This window comes from Aythya ferina (assembly GCF_964211825.1).
Source record: "Aythya ferina genome assembly, chromosome: 3".
Lineage (NCBI taxonomy): Eukaryota > Metazoa > Chordata > Aves > Anseriformes > Anatidae > Aythya > Aythya ferina.
In genome coordinates this window covers 103,726,715-103,747,823 of record NC_140298.1, presented here as the reverse complement: position 1 = coordinate 103,747,823, position 21,109 = coordinate 103,726,715, and the positions used below count along the sequence as shown (strand labels likewise).

The 21,109-nt window shown below is 39.7% G+C and overlaps 1 protein-coding gene across 1 annotated transcript in view; it reads left to right on the top strand.

The window, feature by feature from the left end:
- The window catches only part of MBOAT2 (membrane bound glycerophospholipid O-acyltransferase 2), an 86,086-nt gene that overhangs the window by 3,219 nt on the left and 61,758 nt on the right, over positions 1–21,109 (top strand). The window contains exons 2-3 of the mRNA XM_084513620.1: positions 12,061–12,206; positions 14,743–14,820. Coding sequence (XP_084369746.1) covers positions 12,061–12,206; positions 14,743–14,820 — 224 coding nt within the window. The remainder of the gene's footprint in view (positions 1–12,060; positions 12,207–14,742; positions 14,821–21,109) is intronic.

Genomic DNA, 21,109 nt, shown 5'->3' with positions numbered 1-21,109 from the left:
AGCCTTGACAGGATAGCGTGCTGGGCTGTGGTTCATTTCTACTTCTGGCACCGTCTTGCTGAGTATATCTTGGCAAATTGCTTCTATTGCAGATGTATCAGCTCTTCTGCCATTAAATTGGAGGCATTTAAATCTGTGCTGAGATGAGAATGGTCCTAGGAGAGCAGAGCTTTCTTCTTGGCTTTGGGTCTCCTCGGGGTAAGTCAAGTTCAGAGCATAATCTCTGCTCTCACTGCTTCCACCAGAGGGAGCAAAATTTTTTTGGTCTGAAAATTGGCAAAAATTAGTTGAAATATTCCTGCGGTTCATTTGCCATAGAAACAGCCAACCCTTATAAAGGAGGAGCTGGCAGGGAGATGGGAGGTCGGTTACCACAATACGTGAGCCTCAGCTGTTGGTGTGGTTGTCTGAGAGATTGATCTTGAGATTTGGAGTTCTGGGCTGGGGAGCTGGATCAGCTAACTGTAGTGATCATCTGCTAGATAAGAAAAGGAAGAGTGCAGTCGTGGTGTAGCTACGTGGAGATACGTGGATCGAATAAAATATTGTGTGTGGTTATACACCTCACATAAGAAATAAAGAAAAACAGCATTTTTCAACACAAGTCACCAAATTTCCTTGCTGTTTCTCTACTTGTTTTCCCCTCCCACACTGATTTTAGCTTTTATTTGAATAATTTGCTTATTTGTGTAGAATAGATAGAATTTTCTACATGAGTGCTACCAAGATTTGCAGAATCTAGACTGACCTTTTTAAAGAATAGGCATAAAAAGCTATATGAACCATATAAATTCTTTTAATTTAGAGATTGCAGGCAAGCCTGCTGCATCTTCGCATCACTGGCAGCGTGCGTTTCCCCATGCGGAGGGTTTGCCTGAGTTCCTTTCAACGTGCCCTGACTGCTTGGCATGCAAGCAGTGAGTATTGATGCACGCCAAGCCTTCACCTTTCTCCTTCTTGTCCTCAAGAGTAGTCAAAATCTTATTTTTTTCCCTTCATATATGCATATGTTTGGTGTGATGTATCTGTTGTTAATTTTTTTTTTTGACTTTATTTGGATGCTTTGGAGATGAGCCACAGCTGGAGCTTGTGTAGAAGACCAGGCTTGGAGCTGGTATGCGGCATCATTTTGCTTAGCAGCAGCATGCACCCAGTTTGCCTGCAGGAAGCATCTGGACACACATCTCTTGTTATTTTCCAAAGTTTTAAGCATTTGTGATGCCTTAGTCTCTCTTGTTTTCTACCCAGGCAACCTAACGTAGCCTCCTGAGGGCTGAAATGCTTTAGTCTAATGAAAGCCTTTTTGTTCAAATATAGGGGAGAAATTAAAGAGTTTGTCTAGCCATCCAGAATTTGTGTTAGACCTCATTTGTATTAAGAATTACAACACTAATAATAAATAAAAAGGCCAAGTGAAGAGTACCCCAGGTTTTATTCTTCCTTACCATTGCTTCTGTGTGTAGCTCTGAAATATGAAGCAACGTATTGATTTTTCCCCCCTCCCGATGTAACCCAGGAAACTTATGAGTAATAAAAGTGAGTAAGAGTGGTATTGATGGGTGTGTAAAATCCAAACACCGCAGATAAGGGAGCGGTAGGACAAAAAACCTCTGCCCCTACTTTGTGCTGGTCTTTCCTTATCTGCTGCTGGCAGCAGTCAGAAGAATGAAGGGTGTGAAGCAAAGCGAGATCTCCTGTGACAATCCACACAGGCTGCAGGGTGTGAAAAGAAGCCAAAGGAAGTGCCCATGTCATTTCTGTGTGTGCCATGCTCAAGGAATGGATGGTTCAGGTATTTTAGACTTGCTACTGAAGTGCAGGGATATTTTTACCTGTTTCTTAACTTCCCTTGAACTAGTTGAAGGGAGGGAATGCATCATTTCGTGGGTCCAGTCTCTCTGCAGTGACACCTTTAATGGAATTTAGTGCTCAGGTGTTGACTTAACTCGCTGGGTGTTGCTGGTTGGAATTGCTCTGTCGTGCGAGAGGTGTGGAGAAGGATGGAGTTGGAATGAAAGAGAAGAAAATCAATGGGAGAAGCGACTGCCTTGAAAAAAGGAGCGGGAGCTGCAACAGAACTGGAAAAGAAAAGACGACAAACACTGGATACGCTGCTGGAGAAGATGGATCAGCTGTTGGGTGGAGGAAAGTCTTGGTGCAAGGAAGGAGTACCTCTGGTTTCACGTTGATGAACACTGTTGCAAAGACATAAACCATATGTCGACTTCAATTCTGTAATTTTTACAGAGGCAGCAGTGAGTTTCCATGTTGGTACTGCCTTGCTCACGTTGAGAGTGGGGATTTCTCACGGTTTTTGTGAAGTAGTGGAAAAACTCGAGCGTAATTCCAGCCCAGGGTTTCTGCAGTAAGCATCTAAAATAAACAGGCTTTACCTGAACAGCCTGGAGTCACCTGCTTTGTTTTGTCAAACTGTTTTTCCCTTCCTTAGGCAATCCATTTAGCTGGTATTTAAAAAAAAAAAAAAAGCTTCCTGAGTTGAGTAGAAGTCATTTCTGCCTTCACAGTGCTGCTCTGAAATTGCCACGGGAACGCTGCAGTCCTGGGATGCTGAAAAGAAATGCTGGGGTGGCCAGAGAACAGGCAAACAGATAAAAAGCATTAAGGCACTCTGAAGATGACAAGAGGAACTTACATGTATTTTACTGCAAGTGCAGTTGCTGCTGTGTGGCTTGGTGTTTATTTTTGAAGAGGTGCTGTTGTAAATCCCACTGCAGCTGTAGGGCTGGTTCTGCTCTGCGGGCTGGGGTGGGCACAGCGCTGATTTAAAGGGTGCTCTGAACAGGGCTAAAGATGAAACAAGTCATCTTGGTCGCTCATTAGCCTCAGCGTTTGTTGATTTTTAACTCCTGCCTGCCTGCTCCTGTTCTGACCTGATGAAGCTCTGCTTTGCAGCCTTAATTACGGCACATCTTCGGTACCTTTCTTGTTTTGGGTGATCTGGGCTTTCTGTGAGAAACAGCTGCCCAGCTTTTTGCTCATTTCCCAAGCTTTTGGCCAAGGGAGGTTAGGCTGTGGGGCTTTGTTTTCTCTCAGAAGGTGGGGGAACTGCAGGTAGCCAGGTGAAAGCCTGTTTATTTCACGTGTGCATCAGTATAGTATTTTAAAAAGCACATTGATGCAGTTCTTCAGTTACAGATATTTCACTTTCTTTACCTTGGAACGTAGTTTAAGCTGGTATATATATATTTTTTTGTATTTTAGCTTTTGTTGAAGTGAGCAGAGCTGTCTGGCTCTTTCACTTTGCTTATTGTAAATGGTTTCCAGTAGCTCAGCCCTCCTTGCAAGGGATCCGTACCTCTGCCTCCTGTTCTGCAATAATGCATCCAAAGGGGAAGGAGCTATTTCGGGTTGGCTGTAATAGTGCAATTTTACTGCCCTAGCCGGGATTTGAGAGTTTCTATTTACTTTGAAAGTGGCTTAAGCTGAAGACGGAGGTGCTGGTATTTTGGTACTTGTGGGCAGCCTGTTGGGTTGAATAACTGCAGGGCTACATTCTGCACTGCTGATGCTTCCCCTGTAGAAAATTCCTAATCCTCCTGTTGTGGGGTTAAATATAAGAAGTTAGAGAAGATATTTCAATGTGGAGGCATAACTCTCATTGCTTAAGAGTTATTAGGTGTTACTTAATTCCATTTCCTTTTAAAATGCTTAAGTTGAGAAGCAATCACAGCTCTGGGTAGTGCCCATTGCTTCTGCAGCTTCTAGGGTGTATTGTAGGAGTGTACGGGGCTGTTTGGCACTTGGAGGCATTGGGGGTGGCTGACTTGCCACAAATGAAGATTTAGATGAGATGTAAGGAAGAAATTCTTTACTATGTGGATGGTGAGGCCCTGGCACAGGCTGCCCAGAGAAGCTGTGGACGCCCCATCCCTGGAGGTGCTCAAGGCCAGGCTGGATGGGGCTTTGGGCAACCTGGGCTGGTGGGAGGTGTCCCTGCCCATGGCAGGGGGTTGGAGTTAGATGATCTTTAAGGCCTCTTCCAACCCAAACCATTCTGTGGTTCTAAGTGATCCCAAATTGGGAAGAGAAAAAGGGAAATGGAAGTGGAGAAGTAGACTTATTGAGGTAGATGGTGGTTATTTAAGGGAGAGAGCACTGAAGCCTTTTTAAATGGAGAACACTGAGGCTGAATTATGTTTTGGGGATGGGGAACGTTTGTTTGCCTTGCTAAGTAAGGGCCTAGCGCTGTTGCTGGATTTCTGCAGGCTTTATAAACAAGGGTCTTCCTTTGTAAGTTTGTGTTGCTTATTTTGAGCTGCATTTCGGTTTCAGTTTCTCACATAGCAGAACACAACAGCACTGTCTGGGAATGTGTCTGCTTCTGCTTATATCTGAAAAGGATACTCCCATGGATGGTAATTTTTTGCTGTCTTTTTAAATAGCTAGAAAAGTGAGTTCTGATAAACTGGTCACTTTTTTTTTTTAAATCAGGCTCTGAGTATTTAATACTCAATTAAAAGCTTCTCATTCAAATACACATTTAGATATCTTGCATGTTTCTGTCTCAGTAGAGATTTTGGTGTTAGTTGTGATGTGCATGTGATAAAGAGGCACACTTCCCAAAACTCAGTTATAGGGTTGGTCCTTGTGTTGACAAAGAGTGCTTCCAAACAGTCCCAGACTGTTGTTTCGATGGTGCAAGCCTTTTTTCCTTGGTAATCTGTGATCTTTACCTGCCCAAACCAGTTTCTGCTCACCAGAAGTGTTAGGCTGCTACAGTTTTGAGGGGGAGGAAGGGAAAAAAAACAAAAAACACAACAAACAACAACAAAACATCATTCTTACTCCAATTTTCACCTTTTGAAGCAGACTTGCTTCCTAGATTTTGGCTATTGGTGTGACTATGTAGCTGTTCAAAGCTCAGTATCTATAATGCTGAGTCCTTGTGAGCTGGTCAGAAAGGATATCCTTCAACAGTCCTCTTCCCATCCTTGATGAATGAGCGAGTATTGGTTGTTTTTACTGTAAAACACATCCATGGTTTTACTGTAAGCCCTTAGTGTTATGGTTTTTCATACCTTGAGTGATGATTTTGTAAGCGCTATTTTGGAAAGCTGGCTGGATTTGGTGCTCATTGACTGCACGAACCAGATTGCTGGGGTCTCCATCATGTTCTTCAGGATGTTCTCCAGCATGCTGAAGAGTTGCATGCTAGAAACTGGAAGTTGATACTGGAAATAGAAATACTACTATTAACGTATGCCATGTCTGTCTTTGATTTTGGACTAAAATCAACTTGGGAAGACAGCATCCAAAATCTAAGTCCTTCCAGCTGCCAGTAATTTCATATGAAGTATATTAGTGTGGTGTTGAAAAGCACTTGCCAGCAGTGCTGAAGGACAATGGCTGGAGCACAGACCTAAAGCACGGGCTGCTTGGAGAGGAGCTGAGCTTGAAGGCCAGCTTGAAAATGACTGTCCCCTCCCCTTGGGTGCTGTATGAACGTAGAGTAACACAACCTTTGCTACAAAGAACGAGGTGTCTCAACGTTTCCCATACTGATATTACCCAAAATAACCACTGCTGCTTTTCCTCTATTTCCTTGTATTTCAGGTGTAAGGTGAGGTTGAGACTTCAAGGCAGAGTGCTACTTAGTTAAATCTTCATCATGGAAGATGCTTGGTGGTATTTGAACCAAAAACGTACTTTTTAAAAGCATTGCCACAGGATTTATGAGCTTTGAGTTGTAAGAGGAATGCCTGCCTCCTCCTGCCAGTTAGAGAAATGTGCTCTGAACTGAGCTATCAAATATCCTTCAACTTAATCTGTTTCTCTGGAATTCTTTCCAACTTTTCCCAAGAAGTTGAAGAAAATTACTAAATGCTCTGATTTAGATTCTTGTCATGGGATTGCTTTTTTTGATTTTTTTTGGGGGGAATAGTTGGAAAATTGCTGCTTTCCAATAATTGTTCTCGCTCTTTGTTTCTTAGTGGTTTGGCAGTAGGCAGTTGCTGGCTAATTGTACAAGCTGTTTGTTCCTTTGCTGTCACACTGGATGGAGGTTAGAAATTGGACAGCAGATGATCCATTTGTACCGCTCTGCGGTTGCTGTGGAGAAGTATCCGCTCCCCTGTGTGAAAAGTAGATTTTGGGGAACATCTGTAGATGTTTTCAAGTCTTCAACTGAGTGCTTTGGTGGGAAGGGAAATGGCTTTGACTAAACTGGCAGCAAGAACGAGCTAATACTGACATCTGAGAAACCAGGCATAGCTGACGCTTCACCAGTTACAGCAAGGTTTGGCAATTTATGACAAGTGTGTGTCACCCCATGCGATGCTTGGAAGGGTTTGTGTTTACAATGCTTCTGCTAATAACATTTATTAAAAAAAAATCCAAGCCTCAGCTTGAAGATCAGTGCTTCTTTTTAAAGAAAATGTATGTTATTCTGTCTTAATTTGCTAACTCTTGCAAGAGCTCTCTTCAAAGTGCTTTTATAATTGATACTCTAAAATGTTTTGATTGGCTTTTCTCTCCAATAACCAGAGTTGTTGAAAAGACAGAAGAAAAAGGAATAATGCTCAATGTGTTTTGCTTACTAGCCCTAAAGGGTGATGTGGGAAACAAGGAAGATCACTTTGTTTCTGTGACAGAATGGGGAACCAAAAAATGGCTAGATAAGGAGATAAGGAGTGATGCTGGCGTCTTGCAGCTCAAAAAAACTCAGTTCCATGGAAGATACATACCACTGTATGGCAACATGGGGGAAAGTAAGAACTAAATTGCTCTTTTTTTCTCAAATGGAGAATTGAGAGGAAAAAAAAATTGACTTTAATACATCAAAAATGTGTTCTTGAGGCCATAGGCACTCACTGCAGCTTACAGGTTTGAACAGTGTTTTTTATCTTCTGATCAGAGCACACTTCTTAAAAAATAAGAAAATAAAGAAGCACAAAGAAAAAGGTGACTTCTTGGGGAGTTTGGGTGGATCATTGGCAGAGGAGAAAGTAAAATCTAAATCTCCTCAATCTTAATTTGGTGCTCCCTGTACCTTTTCTAAGGTACCTTACCGTGTGTGTTGTATGTCCGACCACCTGGCGGTGCCTTGCAGGAGCTGGTGAGCAGAACCTGATACAACAATATTACTGCTTCTCTGAGGAATGTAGGCTGTACGAGCTGCTGTGATTAATTTGTGCCATCCAGTTAGGAATCGGCTATATCGGTAGCATCCCTTGCTGCTGCTTTGGCTGCTCTTCGGAATGAGGCAAATGCCTTCTGTGCTGTGAAGGAGGAGCTGGAGGGCTTGGCTGCGACGCTTGGCTTTTGGTATTGAAATATAGCTGATGTGAAGAGGAAGCTGGGCCTCGAGTCTTAATTACTACATAAAAATTGCACAGCAGTATGTTAAAAACGAGCTTCATAAGAAAAATAATCTCCTATATTTCATTTTAACATGGACTTTTTAAAACACTTCTAATGGTTTATTAAAGATGCTGCTGTCAGAAGGTTGGCGATTTCTACTGTTGAAGTCAAATGTTTTGCCAAAACTCCCTCTCAACAATGAAAATCCCTCTGAGCCGTCACTGACCTCTCTCCTCCTCTTTACATAAAGAATTGTTCTCTCAAATACTTTTTTTCCCAAGAAACAATTTTTATTACAAATGCATGTCATAATTACATTTAAACTTTTAAAAGGCTAAAATTAATGTCTTTTTTTAAGTTTTATTATAAACTTTCTATTGACTTTTTTTTTTGCAGAGTGTATGCAATTTATGAAATTTATGATGTAGATAGTTTAACACAGTTAATAGTATAATGGATTTGCTGGAGTGGCTAAGGAAGAACAGCCCAAACATTGAAACTGCGAATTTGTCCTGATGGCTTACGTTTTGCACAAAACCTGCTTATCAGTTGCACTGGCCATACAGCTGGGCTTGCACAGATTTAATTCTCAATTGCTCGAATACATACAGCAGGTTTTGTAAGAGCTTAGTGTGTCAAAGTGGTATTTAACAGGTACCTACATGAATCACTGCCAAATGATAATTTGCATCACTGTTGTAAGATTTTTTTTTTTATTCCTCTCCATGCCTATACAGCAAGATGTAATTGAAAGTTATCTGGGACTTTGGGGTGTTGTTGTCACTATAAGCTGGTATGTCCTGTAACGTGAGGAGGCCAAAAATTCTATTTTTTTCTTATAAATTTGCTAAATTACAACTCTGCAGGGGTGAAAAAAACAGAGACAATGCATGGAGAAACAAGTTTCACCCCAAAAAGTCTGAACTTCATTGGATTGGGTCTTCTATTTCCTCAGTAAAAGCAGAGCTGCTTATAGGGATGGCTTTTATGACTAGGGGGAGACAAGTTAGAGCTTGGTTTGAGGAATCAATCGTCCTGCTTTCATGAACGTCATCTTTGTTCTTGGTGGGTGTTCTGCTCAAGCCTGACCAAATCACGAGGTGTTTAAGTTTTATTCTGCCCATGCTCAATATGTTATAGGAGTTTGACATAAATTAGCAGAAGGTACACAAGTATATCGTTGCCAGATGTGGAGGTTACTGGATGTAGTATCTGCAAACAAACTAGCTGCTTGGCTCCACGTGTTTTCTGTGGAGACTTTCAGGATGATGATGTCCAGCTCTGTCCTTGTACCTCCCTCCTCATTTGTTGTCTGAGTGGCTGTTCTCTTTGTCCTCGAGCCAGCTGGATAATTTTTGGGCTCTGCTTCAAGCCAAGTTGTATATCTGCAGATCTTTATGTAGCTCAGCGTGGAGCTCTTGCTGAAGCTTGATGCTGGGTTAAGATGGGAGTTGTAATTAAGAAAAGGCTGAATGCTGAATTTTGGCTTTCTTCACTTTGGTAAGAACTGGAGGGCAGTACCTGTTGAACGAGCTTGTTGGCACTGAGGACCCGGCACTGATGCTGTAATGATTTTGGGAAACCTCAACCTGCCTAGTTCTAGCCCATAGACTAAATGTCCATTTTCCTTTGGAATATGTCTTCTGATTCAGCTTTAAAAAAAAATAGGTATTTTTATATGAGTTGTGTTACTTGGACACTGGTGTACAACGCATGCTGAAGCATCTTTAAGCGAGGGTGATTGGGCGAGTTGCTCCAGATGCCATCCTGATCTTCACTAAAACACTCTAGGTGCTGAAATGCAACGTGAATAGGGTGGGATTTGGGAGCCTCTGTTTCTCCTTAGACCTCCTATGTTATCAGCAAGGGATTGTCCTCATTTCCATGTGGAAATGAGTAGCTACTTTGGATAGGAAAAGTGGTAGAAATCTGCCCTTTGAATGGAAGCAACAACTGGTAATCACAATTAGATAGAAGCACTGACTTTGTGGTAGGGGTGCTGGGTTTCAATTTGTTTTAAAATGTAAGGAATCAGATACTCAAAATGCATACTAAGTGAATATTTAGCTTGTGATATCATATGCTTAAAAGTCACAGCAAGCATCAGATGAAGATTATCAATACAGCTGTCATACAGCCCCGCAGAGGTCATGAACTCTTCCATGTGAGCTCCTTTCCCTGCTGAGAATGTAAGTCCCTGGCTGCTTTCCACCTCTGTGTCCACCACAGAGTTTTGGTGATATGAAGAAATCATGATATGAAAATGTCATAAGGATGATCTTCAGTTTTCCTTGCATTTTGCGGTATTTTGGGCCTTATTTATAGGAGTGTTGAATACTCATAAGAGCAGCTGAAGTTATATTTTCAAAGCACAGCTTCAGTTGAAGTTGTGTTAAAAGTATTGACTAAAAAACTAGACACTGCCTGAAATCCCACAGCCAAAAGTAGCGGGCATTTACTTCACGCTTTGGGATTTCGTTGTGTAGTCTTCCATGCTGTGGTCAGATCTGCATAAACATGTCTGGGGAGAGGTAAGGCTTTGTATTCAGCGTAGGATGCAGATGTAAGTATTTAATGGGCTGTAGGGTGAGGGCAAAGACTTGGCAGTTGTCCATTTGCTGAACGAAGCAGAAACCCTGCTGGTGGAGAACAGAACAGAGCAGCAGAGTGTTGCCAGAAGCAGGTACGTGTAAAGGCTGACCTGGAGGTGTGTAGCTTTCAGCTTCTCCTCCTTGCTGTGGTCATCGTAGGAGCCAGGTGATGACTTTGCTTCCCCAGGTCTTGCTGCCCTGCTTTTAGGGGTAATCTCAGAAAGAGGGGCATCGTGAGGCACCAAACTGATCCGGATGCAGCCAACACACTGATTTCTGGGTAGTGTAAATCTGCCTCTTCTCCTTGCTTGTGTTCTGTATTTATCCCCATTTTCTTCTGCCTTCCTCGCTGTCCAAGTCTGTCAGGAGTGCCAGTTCTTGAGGTCAGGAACATGGTTGCGCTGTAGCACACGTAGCATCATTTCTGTATAAATATTCAAAACAAATGTCAGAACTGAGTTCATAGTCAATTACTTTGGCTCTATTTTTTCTTTCTTGCTCTCTCCTTAAAACGTCAGTTTGTTCCTTTTTCTCAGGGGCTCATTAAACCTGACTGTTTTGTATGAACCTTTTCAACTAAATCCACAGGCTCATCCCAAGCCATAAATCTGTTTCATTTGCATCATTACGTATAATGGAGAGAAAACAGGTCAAATTATGCCCTGACAGGATATTTCCCCTTTCATTTAGGATTTTTCAGATACCGTTAAAAGCATAATGTAAATGTGGGAGTACAAGAATGGATGGCTAAGTGTGTGTAATGGGTTTTAGGGAACCTGCTCCTGGTTTTAACAGCCTTGTGTTCCCAGCTTCTTTCCCTGCTAACTCTTAATAGTTTTAGAGTCGTATGGAAAAAGGGGAGTTCTTGAATTTACAAACAGGGCATCTGTGAAACTGTTAATGAGTTCTGCAGGTAGCTGGTGTTAATTAATTCCTACTTGAAACACGTACATGGTTGTGCACTGTCACACCTGTACCTGTTCCTGCTTGAAGCCTGGCAGAGAACTGAAGGGCTGGGCCGGCTGCGTTAGGGTGCCAGCGGTGTTCCCTGTGTGGCTGAGGCACCAATGTTAGCCCTGCTGTCACAAACATAAAAATAGTGTCACTGTTGGGCCCTGTGGAATTCAGATTAAGTGTATATTTCACTTAAATGACATCAAACAGGCTAAAACTGGTGTGCTGAGGGCTAGCCAAGCGTGCTGCATGTGGAAATGAGCTTACAGGCCAAAGCAGTGCTCCCCAAGGTCTTGCTTGGGATGCTGCTCTTAGACACCAAGTTGTTAAGCAGTTTTCTAGCAAGGAGAAAATCAGTGGTGTGGGAAATACTCCTTTCTAAATAAAGGAATTCATCCAGCTTTTTGTAGCTTGGGCCAGTTTTGGTAGCAGCTGCTATATTTCAGGAAATTATTTCTTTGTCGTGTGTTCTTACTGTTAAATGTTGTTCAAGGCCACGCTCAGAATAATTCTCTTTACTCCTCGGTTTGGTGTTTTTAATTCTGCTTTTTGCTTTCAGTACCCTAGTGCCTTTAAATAAGTAATATGCAGGAGACTTTGTATATTCTGCAATAAATGCCCTGAAGGGAGGAGGAATTTCAGCATCCACTCGACTGTAGAGGAAGGCAGCGCAGCATGTACCACATCTGCTTGTATACTGCTGGAGTGTGCTGCCTTGGGCCTTGCTTCTGCCTAGGCTGTGGAAGTGGTCTGCCAGTGATGTGTGTATGTGATATGCATTTCCAAGTTCTGCTAATTTAAAAAAACACACACAAAAAAAGGGAACAAAAAAACCCACCCTACAAATCCGTATCTTTGCATTACTGGGAGAGTATAAGTGATTCCATGGTTGAGAGAAGGCTGGCTTGGTATACAGAAAACCTGCAGGAAAATATTTAGAAGTTACAGCTTCTTTTTTTGGTACATGCACAGGCTGCCTGTAAAGGTTTGATGAACCTTTTCTTCTTCATAGCTCATGGGAGGATTGGCTTGTGTTTTATGGAGGGGTGGCTCTTAGGAGAAGCTCTGAAGGTGATGTGGTGTGACAAGAGCCACTGGAGAGCTGGAAGTTCTGCAGATTGCTAATAGTTCATAGATATTTTTGTAAATTTTTAATACACAAGTGTGAGAGAATTTGTTTTTCTCTTTTATACAGGTCAACTTTGTAGTGTGCCAACTGTTTGCCTTGCTCGCGGCTATTTGGTTTCGAACATACCTTCATTCAAGCAAAACTAGTCCGTTTATAAGGCACGTTGTTGCAACCCTTTTGGGCCTTTATCTTGCACTTTTTTGTTTTGGATGGTAAGTTGCACTTCATTTCACTTCTCAGGGATTTGTAATTTTATCGTTTCTTGGGTGCATCTTTCATATGAAGAATTGTATTACCTGTGGTTTTTTAGCTGCTGCAAATGTCCAGAAAGAGGCTTAAGTTTTGTGATGCAGTGCACGAGTTTTGAAAGACCTTCCATTTGTGAGCTGATAACTAACATAATTTCTTCCTGGGGTTTTGGGTGGATGGGACAGGTGCAGTTTGTTTAATTTTTACCAGTTTTTCTGTAAACTTGCTTGAAAAGTATTTTCTTGAGGCATTGCACAATGTGATGGCTAAAAATTTCTCTTAAATATGCGCTGCATGAGCTAACTCACTGTGTCCTTTTCTGAATATTGAATATAATCTGACTTTTTGTAGGAAAAGTAACCAGAAATGCAGAAAATCTTCTGTGATTGCTGCTTCCATATTTTGATCTTTGTGCAGCATAGCAAGACAGAATGATGGTAGGGTTTATAAAGAGGATACTTCTGGCTTAGTAATATTTTCTCTTCAAAATTAGGAAATGGCTCGTATCTTCCCAAATAGTTTTAAGATAAATTAAGAACCAGTTTAGTTCTATGCATGGTAAACAAATTGCTCTCTTAAGTGTATAGAGAGCTTAAATTTATACCAGCTTCTGTAAAATGCTGCTGAACTATGGGAATTAATTCTTTCCCTCAAGCTGGAGTGCAGGTGGGAAGATTCATACAGCATGTGCACGTGTGGCTGTGCACGCACCATGTGTGCATAAATAAATCTGGAATTCCAAACCACAGGTTTGGCCTCTACATTGGCACGTTGCAGAGACTTCCCCACATTAGTTTGTAGATACTACTTTTAAATTTTGGAAAACAAAAATCAGTAACTTTTATTCTTTGGATTTACATATGCAGTTTACTTGTTTGTATAATTGCATAACTCCCATGCACGTATTAAACTTTTGGTTCTTTTATTCTGCTTTGAGACAGTGATGTGATGTCAAAGACTTACAGCCCTTAGCAGGAAATGAGAAGAAGGATACAGGAGACTAATGTGTGTGGCTTTCATGAGAGCCATGTAAGCTTTAGAAGCTCGTTCTGTATCCATTGCTTTGGAAACAGAAATCATTAACTGCAGCTTGGAATTAACTGCTACCAAATATTCGTAACTCAAGTCGTGGATGGGAGGCTCGAGAAAGAAAGAAAGAACCTTCAATCCCAACAGACATAAAGATTATGGAAGACTCTCATTGGCAGTATGCTGTAAAAAAGAAACCAGAAAAGTCTTACACTGTGGTAGAGATCCAGCTTATTCTAGTTTGCTCTGTATCATACTTAAAGCAATTATTTTGGCTATGAACTTGTATTTTACTAAATGCTTTTTTCTTATAATCTTGGAATGAAAGGCTTTTTAAAAAGGCAGAATATAACATAGTTTAAGTGAGATATTAAAAGTACCTCTTCTTTAAAAGGTTGGTATTTGTTTCACCTGTACCAATTCTTTATTTCTCAGTGTATGTTGTGCAATGTTTTTTGAGGTTTTTATGTTTTTTGTTTTTTGTTTTTTTTGTAATGCTTGTGATGGTGATGTCAGACAGGAAGAATTTTAGGTAGTTATAACTTAGATGAGACTCCCTATTAGGGAATCATGACAGCAAGTGCAGATTATATCTTATTTTCCATAAAAAGTCATAATTTTTAGGGTCAGTTAATACTGAAGTGAGTTGTCATCCCTCAGTTCATCATCTTTAGACTTTGTAGGATTGTAGTTGGATAGAACTGGTTGAATTACTTTGAAGACATTTCCATGTGAATGGATGAGGAGTGAAGTTAGGAAATGGCTGATAAACTGAAAAAAAAATCCCACAGTGTCAGTATAACAGAATATTAGCTGCTTTTTAGGATGCTTTTCATGGGGAAAATTTCCCAAACCAGATCAGTATGTCACTTGAGCACACATAAATATGTTACGGAGGCACCTGAAGTGAGGGAGAATCAGCTTACTGAGGACTGTGTTCCTTCATCACTGGCAATGGCTTGCCACAAGTGCTCTGCTAGCTTCTTTAAAATCAATATATGAAAAATCATATTTAAATATAATTAAATATAATATATATATAAACATAATATAAATATAAAAATATAGTGAAGAGGTACAAAACAAGTGATATTGTTGGCCTTATTTGAGATCTGTTGTGGCAAATAGGTAAAAAGATACAAAACATTCATGTTATTTATACATGAAACAATGCCAGATGAAAGTATTACAAGACCTAGTCTTTGTATTTTTAGGGATTATTAACGTTTAATGTATTCTTGTTTATCAGCTGGAAAACGCTAGCTAAGTCTGTAGTCTTTGTTCATCCATGCTGTGCTAAAGGGGGAAGCTGTCAACAGAAGGGAGGCTTGCAGAAAACCTAAACAGAACTTTCTTTGGAAGAAGTGATTTAGATTTTGACAAGTCTTTTTAATTTTACATTAAATAAATAAATGCATGTGGTTTATTGTCATTAATGGAAATGCATTAATTTATTTTTTTTCTTCCTAGGTATGCCTTACATTTTGTTATACAAAGTGGAATTTCCTACTATATCATGATCATAATAGGAGTGGAAAATATGCACAAGTAAGTACCCATTCTTTTCAAAAAAGAAAAAAACTTTTAAAGAATGTTACTGTTAAGTTTTCTTCTAACTGTGTATATGTGCTGTGCTTCTGGTTGTACTGGAACATTCAGGTCTTACAGTGTTTGAATTCTGCTAACTGTGGTTTTGTTTCTAGGAGGAAAATGGTTCGTCTGGGTATTTTTGCCTCCTTTTATAACATCTAAAGCTTGCTACAATTGACAGTATCCCCACTGAGACTTCCCTTGTGTTCTTAGCACCTGATTTTTTTGCCATTACTTAATAATTCTAAGTGTCTCACAAATATGAGTTAACTGTCCAAATGAGACTTGATAACATCCAGTGCTAGTAGAAGGAAGATGTCTGAAGGCAAGAAAATTTGCATGAGATTTTGTTAAGGTACTATGTGTTTGCCCTCCTCTCTTTCCTTTGTTTTGTAAGAAAAACGCAGTGTGAATGCTGTCTTAAGTTAAAAATATTGTCATAAAGTTACATTTATAGGACATTATTGGAGGTTTGTATGAATACGTTGGTTAGATTAGCAGTATCTGAATCTACCTGGAACAGAACTTTTTAAAAATTAGTCTTAAACCCAGGAAATGCATGCCTGTTATTACTGTATGCATATGTTTTAATATTCCGCTAGTCTGGAGATCAGAACCAAATTAGGTTCCCACTGAGTTAATTCCTGCATAAATGTTTAGCAAATCAGCAAATCCGTGCTTGAACAGGTTCCTGACATGTAGGAAGCTGTCAGGAAAGATGCTGGTAAAAGAACCAAGAAGGAAAATTGCCTTACACAGAAATTGCAAAGCCAGGGTGGCCTTCGTTTGTGATCCTGTCTGTCAGAACACTCTGCTTCTTTGTCCTGTTACTGAACATAAGTTTATCATGGTTTTTGAAATATACACTGTTAGGTTCATATTTTCAGGGTTGTCTTCAAAAGTTGACATCCAAACAACTACAGATGTGAGAAAACACTAGTTGATCGGATGGCCAGTTCATTTCCTACTAGTTGCTTTGGTAAGAAGTTGCTCAGAAGCAACTATTGGTATTGATTTCTCGTCCGAAATAGGAGAAAGTCAGAATATTAAGCCATATAGCTTCTAATTGAAAGAAACTATGAATACAGTTAAGTGTTGCAAAGGAGGTCCCAGGCAGGTCTGTTTGGGGCTTTGTTGTGACAAATTACGTATGCTTCTTGTCAAAAGCAATCTCATGGTCATGGCTAGTAAGGAGAGGCAGGTGGGCATGCGTGTGTTAATGTTCCTGTGTTGGAACATGGGACCAACTAGCTCTTGATTCAACCCAAATGGTTCAGCTCCATGGCCTGATCTGCTGAAATGATTGTGCTCTGCACAGCTCAGTATATGTTCTCTGTTATTCCTAGCTGCTGCTCATTGGAGGGTAAATTCTAGATTTGCTTACCAGGCTTCTGTTGCTGTATCGCAGTGTGAGTTAATTGGATAAAACTGGGAATCTTCTCTTTTAGTGGAGGGAAAAAATGTAACAAATAGAGCAATTTTAGTTACAAAGCAGTTATTTCAAGTTGATTGCATCCCATGTTACAAGTAGGTTAAAATGAGCTCTACTCCTAAGAATGGTAAGGAAAACAAGTAACTTCTGAAGCAAATAATTTATTGTGCTTTATGCTGACTAGAGAAATAGGCTTCATTTGAACTGCAATATTTTTGTTTCAAGTAAATATCCAATGAACATCTTCCACTAACCTTATTTTAATGATGCTATCTAATGAATTTAAGTAAAAAGGGAACACTTATGCTGCATAGTTATGCAAAATAAAATATGAAGAGTGATCAGTAAGTCTAGAAATAACACTTGGAGTGCAAGATTTAAGTCGTTAAAAACAGGTGTTGAAACTAAACTTGAGATATAGTTAGTTTGATGTCTAGTATTTTTTTATAAGCCCATTCATAGTTAGGCCTTTCAGCTGATTTCTGCTGATACAGCAGAGTGAAGAGAAATTTTAAACATCTGGGAGTGTGGAAACACAATAGTTCTGCTGGCTATTTTCTGGCAGCAGTAGAAAAATTCGACTTCAGCTTCCTGGATTCAAAAAACATATTGATGGTCATGCTGCTAAATAAATAGGACATAGAAGTAGGGCCAGGAAGCGAGCTTGAGTGCTGGGCTGTGGGCAGTACCCATTTGGTACAGCTGTGGCCTCCATCAGCTAGCACTAGGGCAATGCTTGGATGCTGTCTAGGAAACTCCGAGAGCTGCTCTTAGGAGGTAACAAAAAAGACTGTTCAAAGTTCTTTCCCTCGATTGCCACAGTATCCCAGGACAAGTAATATTTTGTGGTATCTCTACATGCCTGTGTCTTCTTGCTGTGAATATGTTACTCTAACAGCTTTCCAGGACTCACTCTGGTTCTCCAGTCCTGAGGCCAGGTGGTATGGCTCATGTCCTGCTGGTATGTGTGTATTTATCCACCTATTCACATTACCTGTTCATATATGCCTACTTATTTCAAGTTTGGGGATTTATTGCATAGGTGGTAGAAGGGCCCAGCCACTGCTGGCAGTCCTAGTCAGAGGTTACCTTTGTTCATAACCTTCTTAAACTTAGACCATAAAATATCAAATACCTGTACATAACGTAAATATGGATTCAGATGATTTTATATTGAAAAAGCACTTTCATATTGTAATAAATATTTTCCTTTGATTTATCCAAATTAAATAACTGAAATAAGGTTCCTTCTTTCCCTACCTGCTGTCCTGCAGATGAGTATATGGATTGGGAAAACCATTATCCTTGTCCATGGGGGAAGGTGTGGGGGAGTTAAAAATAAATAAATAAATAAATAAAAAAAAAAAACACAAAGAAGAAAGGAAACCTTGCCTTTGTGTTAGCAACTTTGGGGAAAAGGCTAATGAGTCGAAGGAGATCTGAGACTTGGATTTGTCATCTTTATACATCAGTCTTAGTTAAAAGAGCATACTCCTGCAAAAGGGGGAAGAGTGACATTAGCTTTCCTGAGCAGCTCAAAAGCTCTTATTTTTGTATTTGTGACTGAGCTGTGTTAATATTTACTTCTGGTGCTTTCATGGCTCAGTTGTGAAAATGCAAGATTTGTTTAACAAGGTCTCAATTGCAATAAGTTTGCATTTGGTAACTGATACGGTGCTGATGTTTTTTCCTTATAATTTTTTGTTTAATTCTGTGATTGTGAAACTGCGACTTCTCATAGGAGACAAAAGCCCAAATGTCAGAGGGCTTTTCCTTAAAGCATCTGGCTACTGCTGGCTCGGAGTTATGTAAGCAGATCTTGCACAGGTGACTTGATGACAAGCTTTTTAAGGCTTCTAGGCAACTGTTTCTCTTCTGACTTAATTGTTCATTTTATGGTTGGTAAATAATGTCCCTTGGCCTGTGCAGAAAGGAAAGTCAATTATAGGGCTCACAGTTGCCTCACTGAAGTCAGGAGTTTTCTCAGTCACTTCACTGATAAGACTGAAGTCCCAGCTGCGTCTGTGTAGAAAGTAAATCTGTTCATTTAACATCAGTCCTGTCAAACCTTGTAAATCTGCCGATGTAAAACCAAGCAATGGGTGTGCTATTGGTGGCTGAGATGTTCTGCATTACGCTCGCAGTTGCAGGATGATAGTTTTCTTGATCCAGAAGTCTAGCATTGAACTACTGAAACTTCGGTAGGTAAATTCTGGCTTTAGAAAACAAAATTCACGTAGCTATTGTCTGTCATATGTAAGGTGTAAAAAGAAAATGAATGAAGGACCTGGAAACTACTGGTGGTAAATATTTAATGACTTGAGTATGTGTGTGCATAGAACTGCTATTTTTTATAGATACTTCTGGTTTTCCAGAGTTTTTTTGTAAAAGTTTTGGACATTTGACTGGTTGTTCCGTAGAACACTTCTGTACATCTCTTTATGAAATACTCTCCTATCAGAATTATGTATAATACTTCTTATATGTCACTTCTGTAGAATACTAGTGATTACTTATTGGAAAGCTATTTTTAAAAGGGGATTTAATCTATTTTAGTTGTTTCTTAGTTCTCTTTTTAGCAGTTAAAGAAGAGAAGCCACCATAGTCACATTGTTTTCGACTAACTTCAGTAGGTTAAAGTCATTCAAATACTTTGTAGAAGTTGAAGAAGTACTAGTTGCTGGTTGAGGACTGGCATTGTGAGCTCCTAATGTTTTGCCAGAGATACTATCTGTAAACATTGCGGTGAAGGGATTACAAATACAGTCAGTGTCCACCAGAGAAATGCAAATAAGTAAACCTAATGATAATAAGGATGTCTTGCAGAAATCTGTCTCCTTAATATGGAGACTATGATGGAGAAAAACAAGTGTGGTGATTTGAAGGTCTATGAAGACAATGTGTGATATAAAGAATTATTTTTTTTGTCTTCAGAAGAGGATCTGATGACGCATCTAAAATCAGTCATCACCAAATCAACAGAGTGAAATAACGACCTAATAATGAAGGATTTGAATAAGAAATGCTATCAATTTCTAGTAATAATTTTCAGCAAAACTAGGATTGGAAGCCTGCCAGTATAATTACATTTCTTTGAAGGCATGAGGGCATCCAGAGAACTGTAAGCTATCCGGCATAACTTCTCAGTTTAAGTTTGTAATTTATTTATGTAACTTGAGTAAAATGTCTGCTACATAGGTAGCTGCCAAAGGACAGTGGCCATAGCAGTAAAAATACCTGGATTCAGAACTCATTGGAGTATTAGCAGCTGCAAGCTGTTCTGCATATACAAACAAAATTTTTGTTTCTGTTTCTACAGTTCTTGTATCATTCAGCCAAAGATAAATTCAAGATGGGTGTGGTGCTGGGAATATCAGATCTACAGGTTTAAGGTTCTGCAACCTTAAAGAAAAAGCAAAGAAAAAGCAAGCCCTGTTTTGTCACTGAGCAAATTTTGTTGCCTTATCAGGTGGATGCTGTATGCAAAACAAACAAAAAGAACCCCCAAAATTCTATTCTTAGGAAATGTGTATTTGATTAAAAAGCAATTTAAAACTAATTTCTGCATAGATGAGAATCATATACACCTGAAACTGCGTAACTTCTACAGTATGCATAGCAGCTTCATCCTCCCCTATTAGAAATAACTTCCAAGGCTGATCAATGACTGTATTTAGGAGAATATTTCAATGGTTATCAACTAACAAGACTAAGTTTTCAATTTAGAAGGGGTGTGTGGTTTTTCACTATGAAAAGGGATTGTACTTGTTGATGTCTATATAGGGATTAATGGCTGTTATATGTAACTGCTTCAGCATAAGCAGTGTTGTAGCTAAAACACCTAATGCAAATCTCAAATATATAAAAAGCTCATCCTTTTTTGTTTTCCATAAGCAGCAGTGAGATTACTTGCAGAACTTTGTCCTGTTCTAGTAACCATGATTAAGAAATGATTTGGAAAAACTGAATCACATGGAAAGAGCCATAGCAGTGATTTTGGGGATTGAACCCTATCAGGTCCTGTTTATTCAAGTTCTTTGGAGGACTGCAAGAGGAACAGAACTTTCATAAAGGAGATAAAATGGAGAGAAATTTTCTTTTAACAAAGCATTATGGAAAGTGAGTTAAAGGTACTGGAAACAAGATTCCCATTTTAGGAAAGTAGCTGGAGACTGATCTTTGCTATTAGAAATGCTAACAGACTTCTGTGCAGGAGGGTGCTTCACCTCACTTGTTGAATTGGTTAGCATGTTTTTTTAATTGGAAAGCGTATGGTCTGGTTCCTAGATGGTCTTCCTAGTTATATGAAGTCTTTTATATGAAATCTCAAAGACTTGTTTGTTTGGAGAAGTGAGTACGACTTCATTTTCTGCAAGAATGGAGCTTAACTCTGTATGTGTATACTGAAAAGGTAAAAACAGAGTTAAAATACAAGTAACAGAGATAACTGAAGGTTATGACTTGAAATAGGGTCTGTTTTTGTTAACCTTATTCTAAAGAAGTTCTGTTCTGAACTGCCAAGTTACTTCATTATGTGGTTAGATCAGATGACCAGCTTGAGACTGTCTTGAGACTGTCTGGGGTTAGAACTTGGATGGGGCACGTCCTGTAGTTCTTTCAAGTTGAATAGCTGCTTCCCACATGCTCTCTGCATCTCTTCTACAACAAATTACTCACCAAAACAACTAACAGTTTAAAACTGACCAAGTTTGAAAAACAACAGCAACAACAGAACTGCTAACAAAGCAAACCCTGTATCCCTCTTTACTTTTGTGGAGCTTGAAAATCATGATTATTAGTACCAGGGGGTTTGTT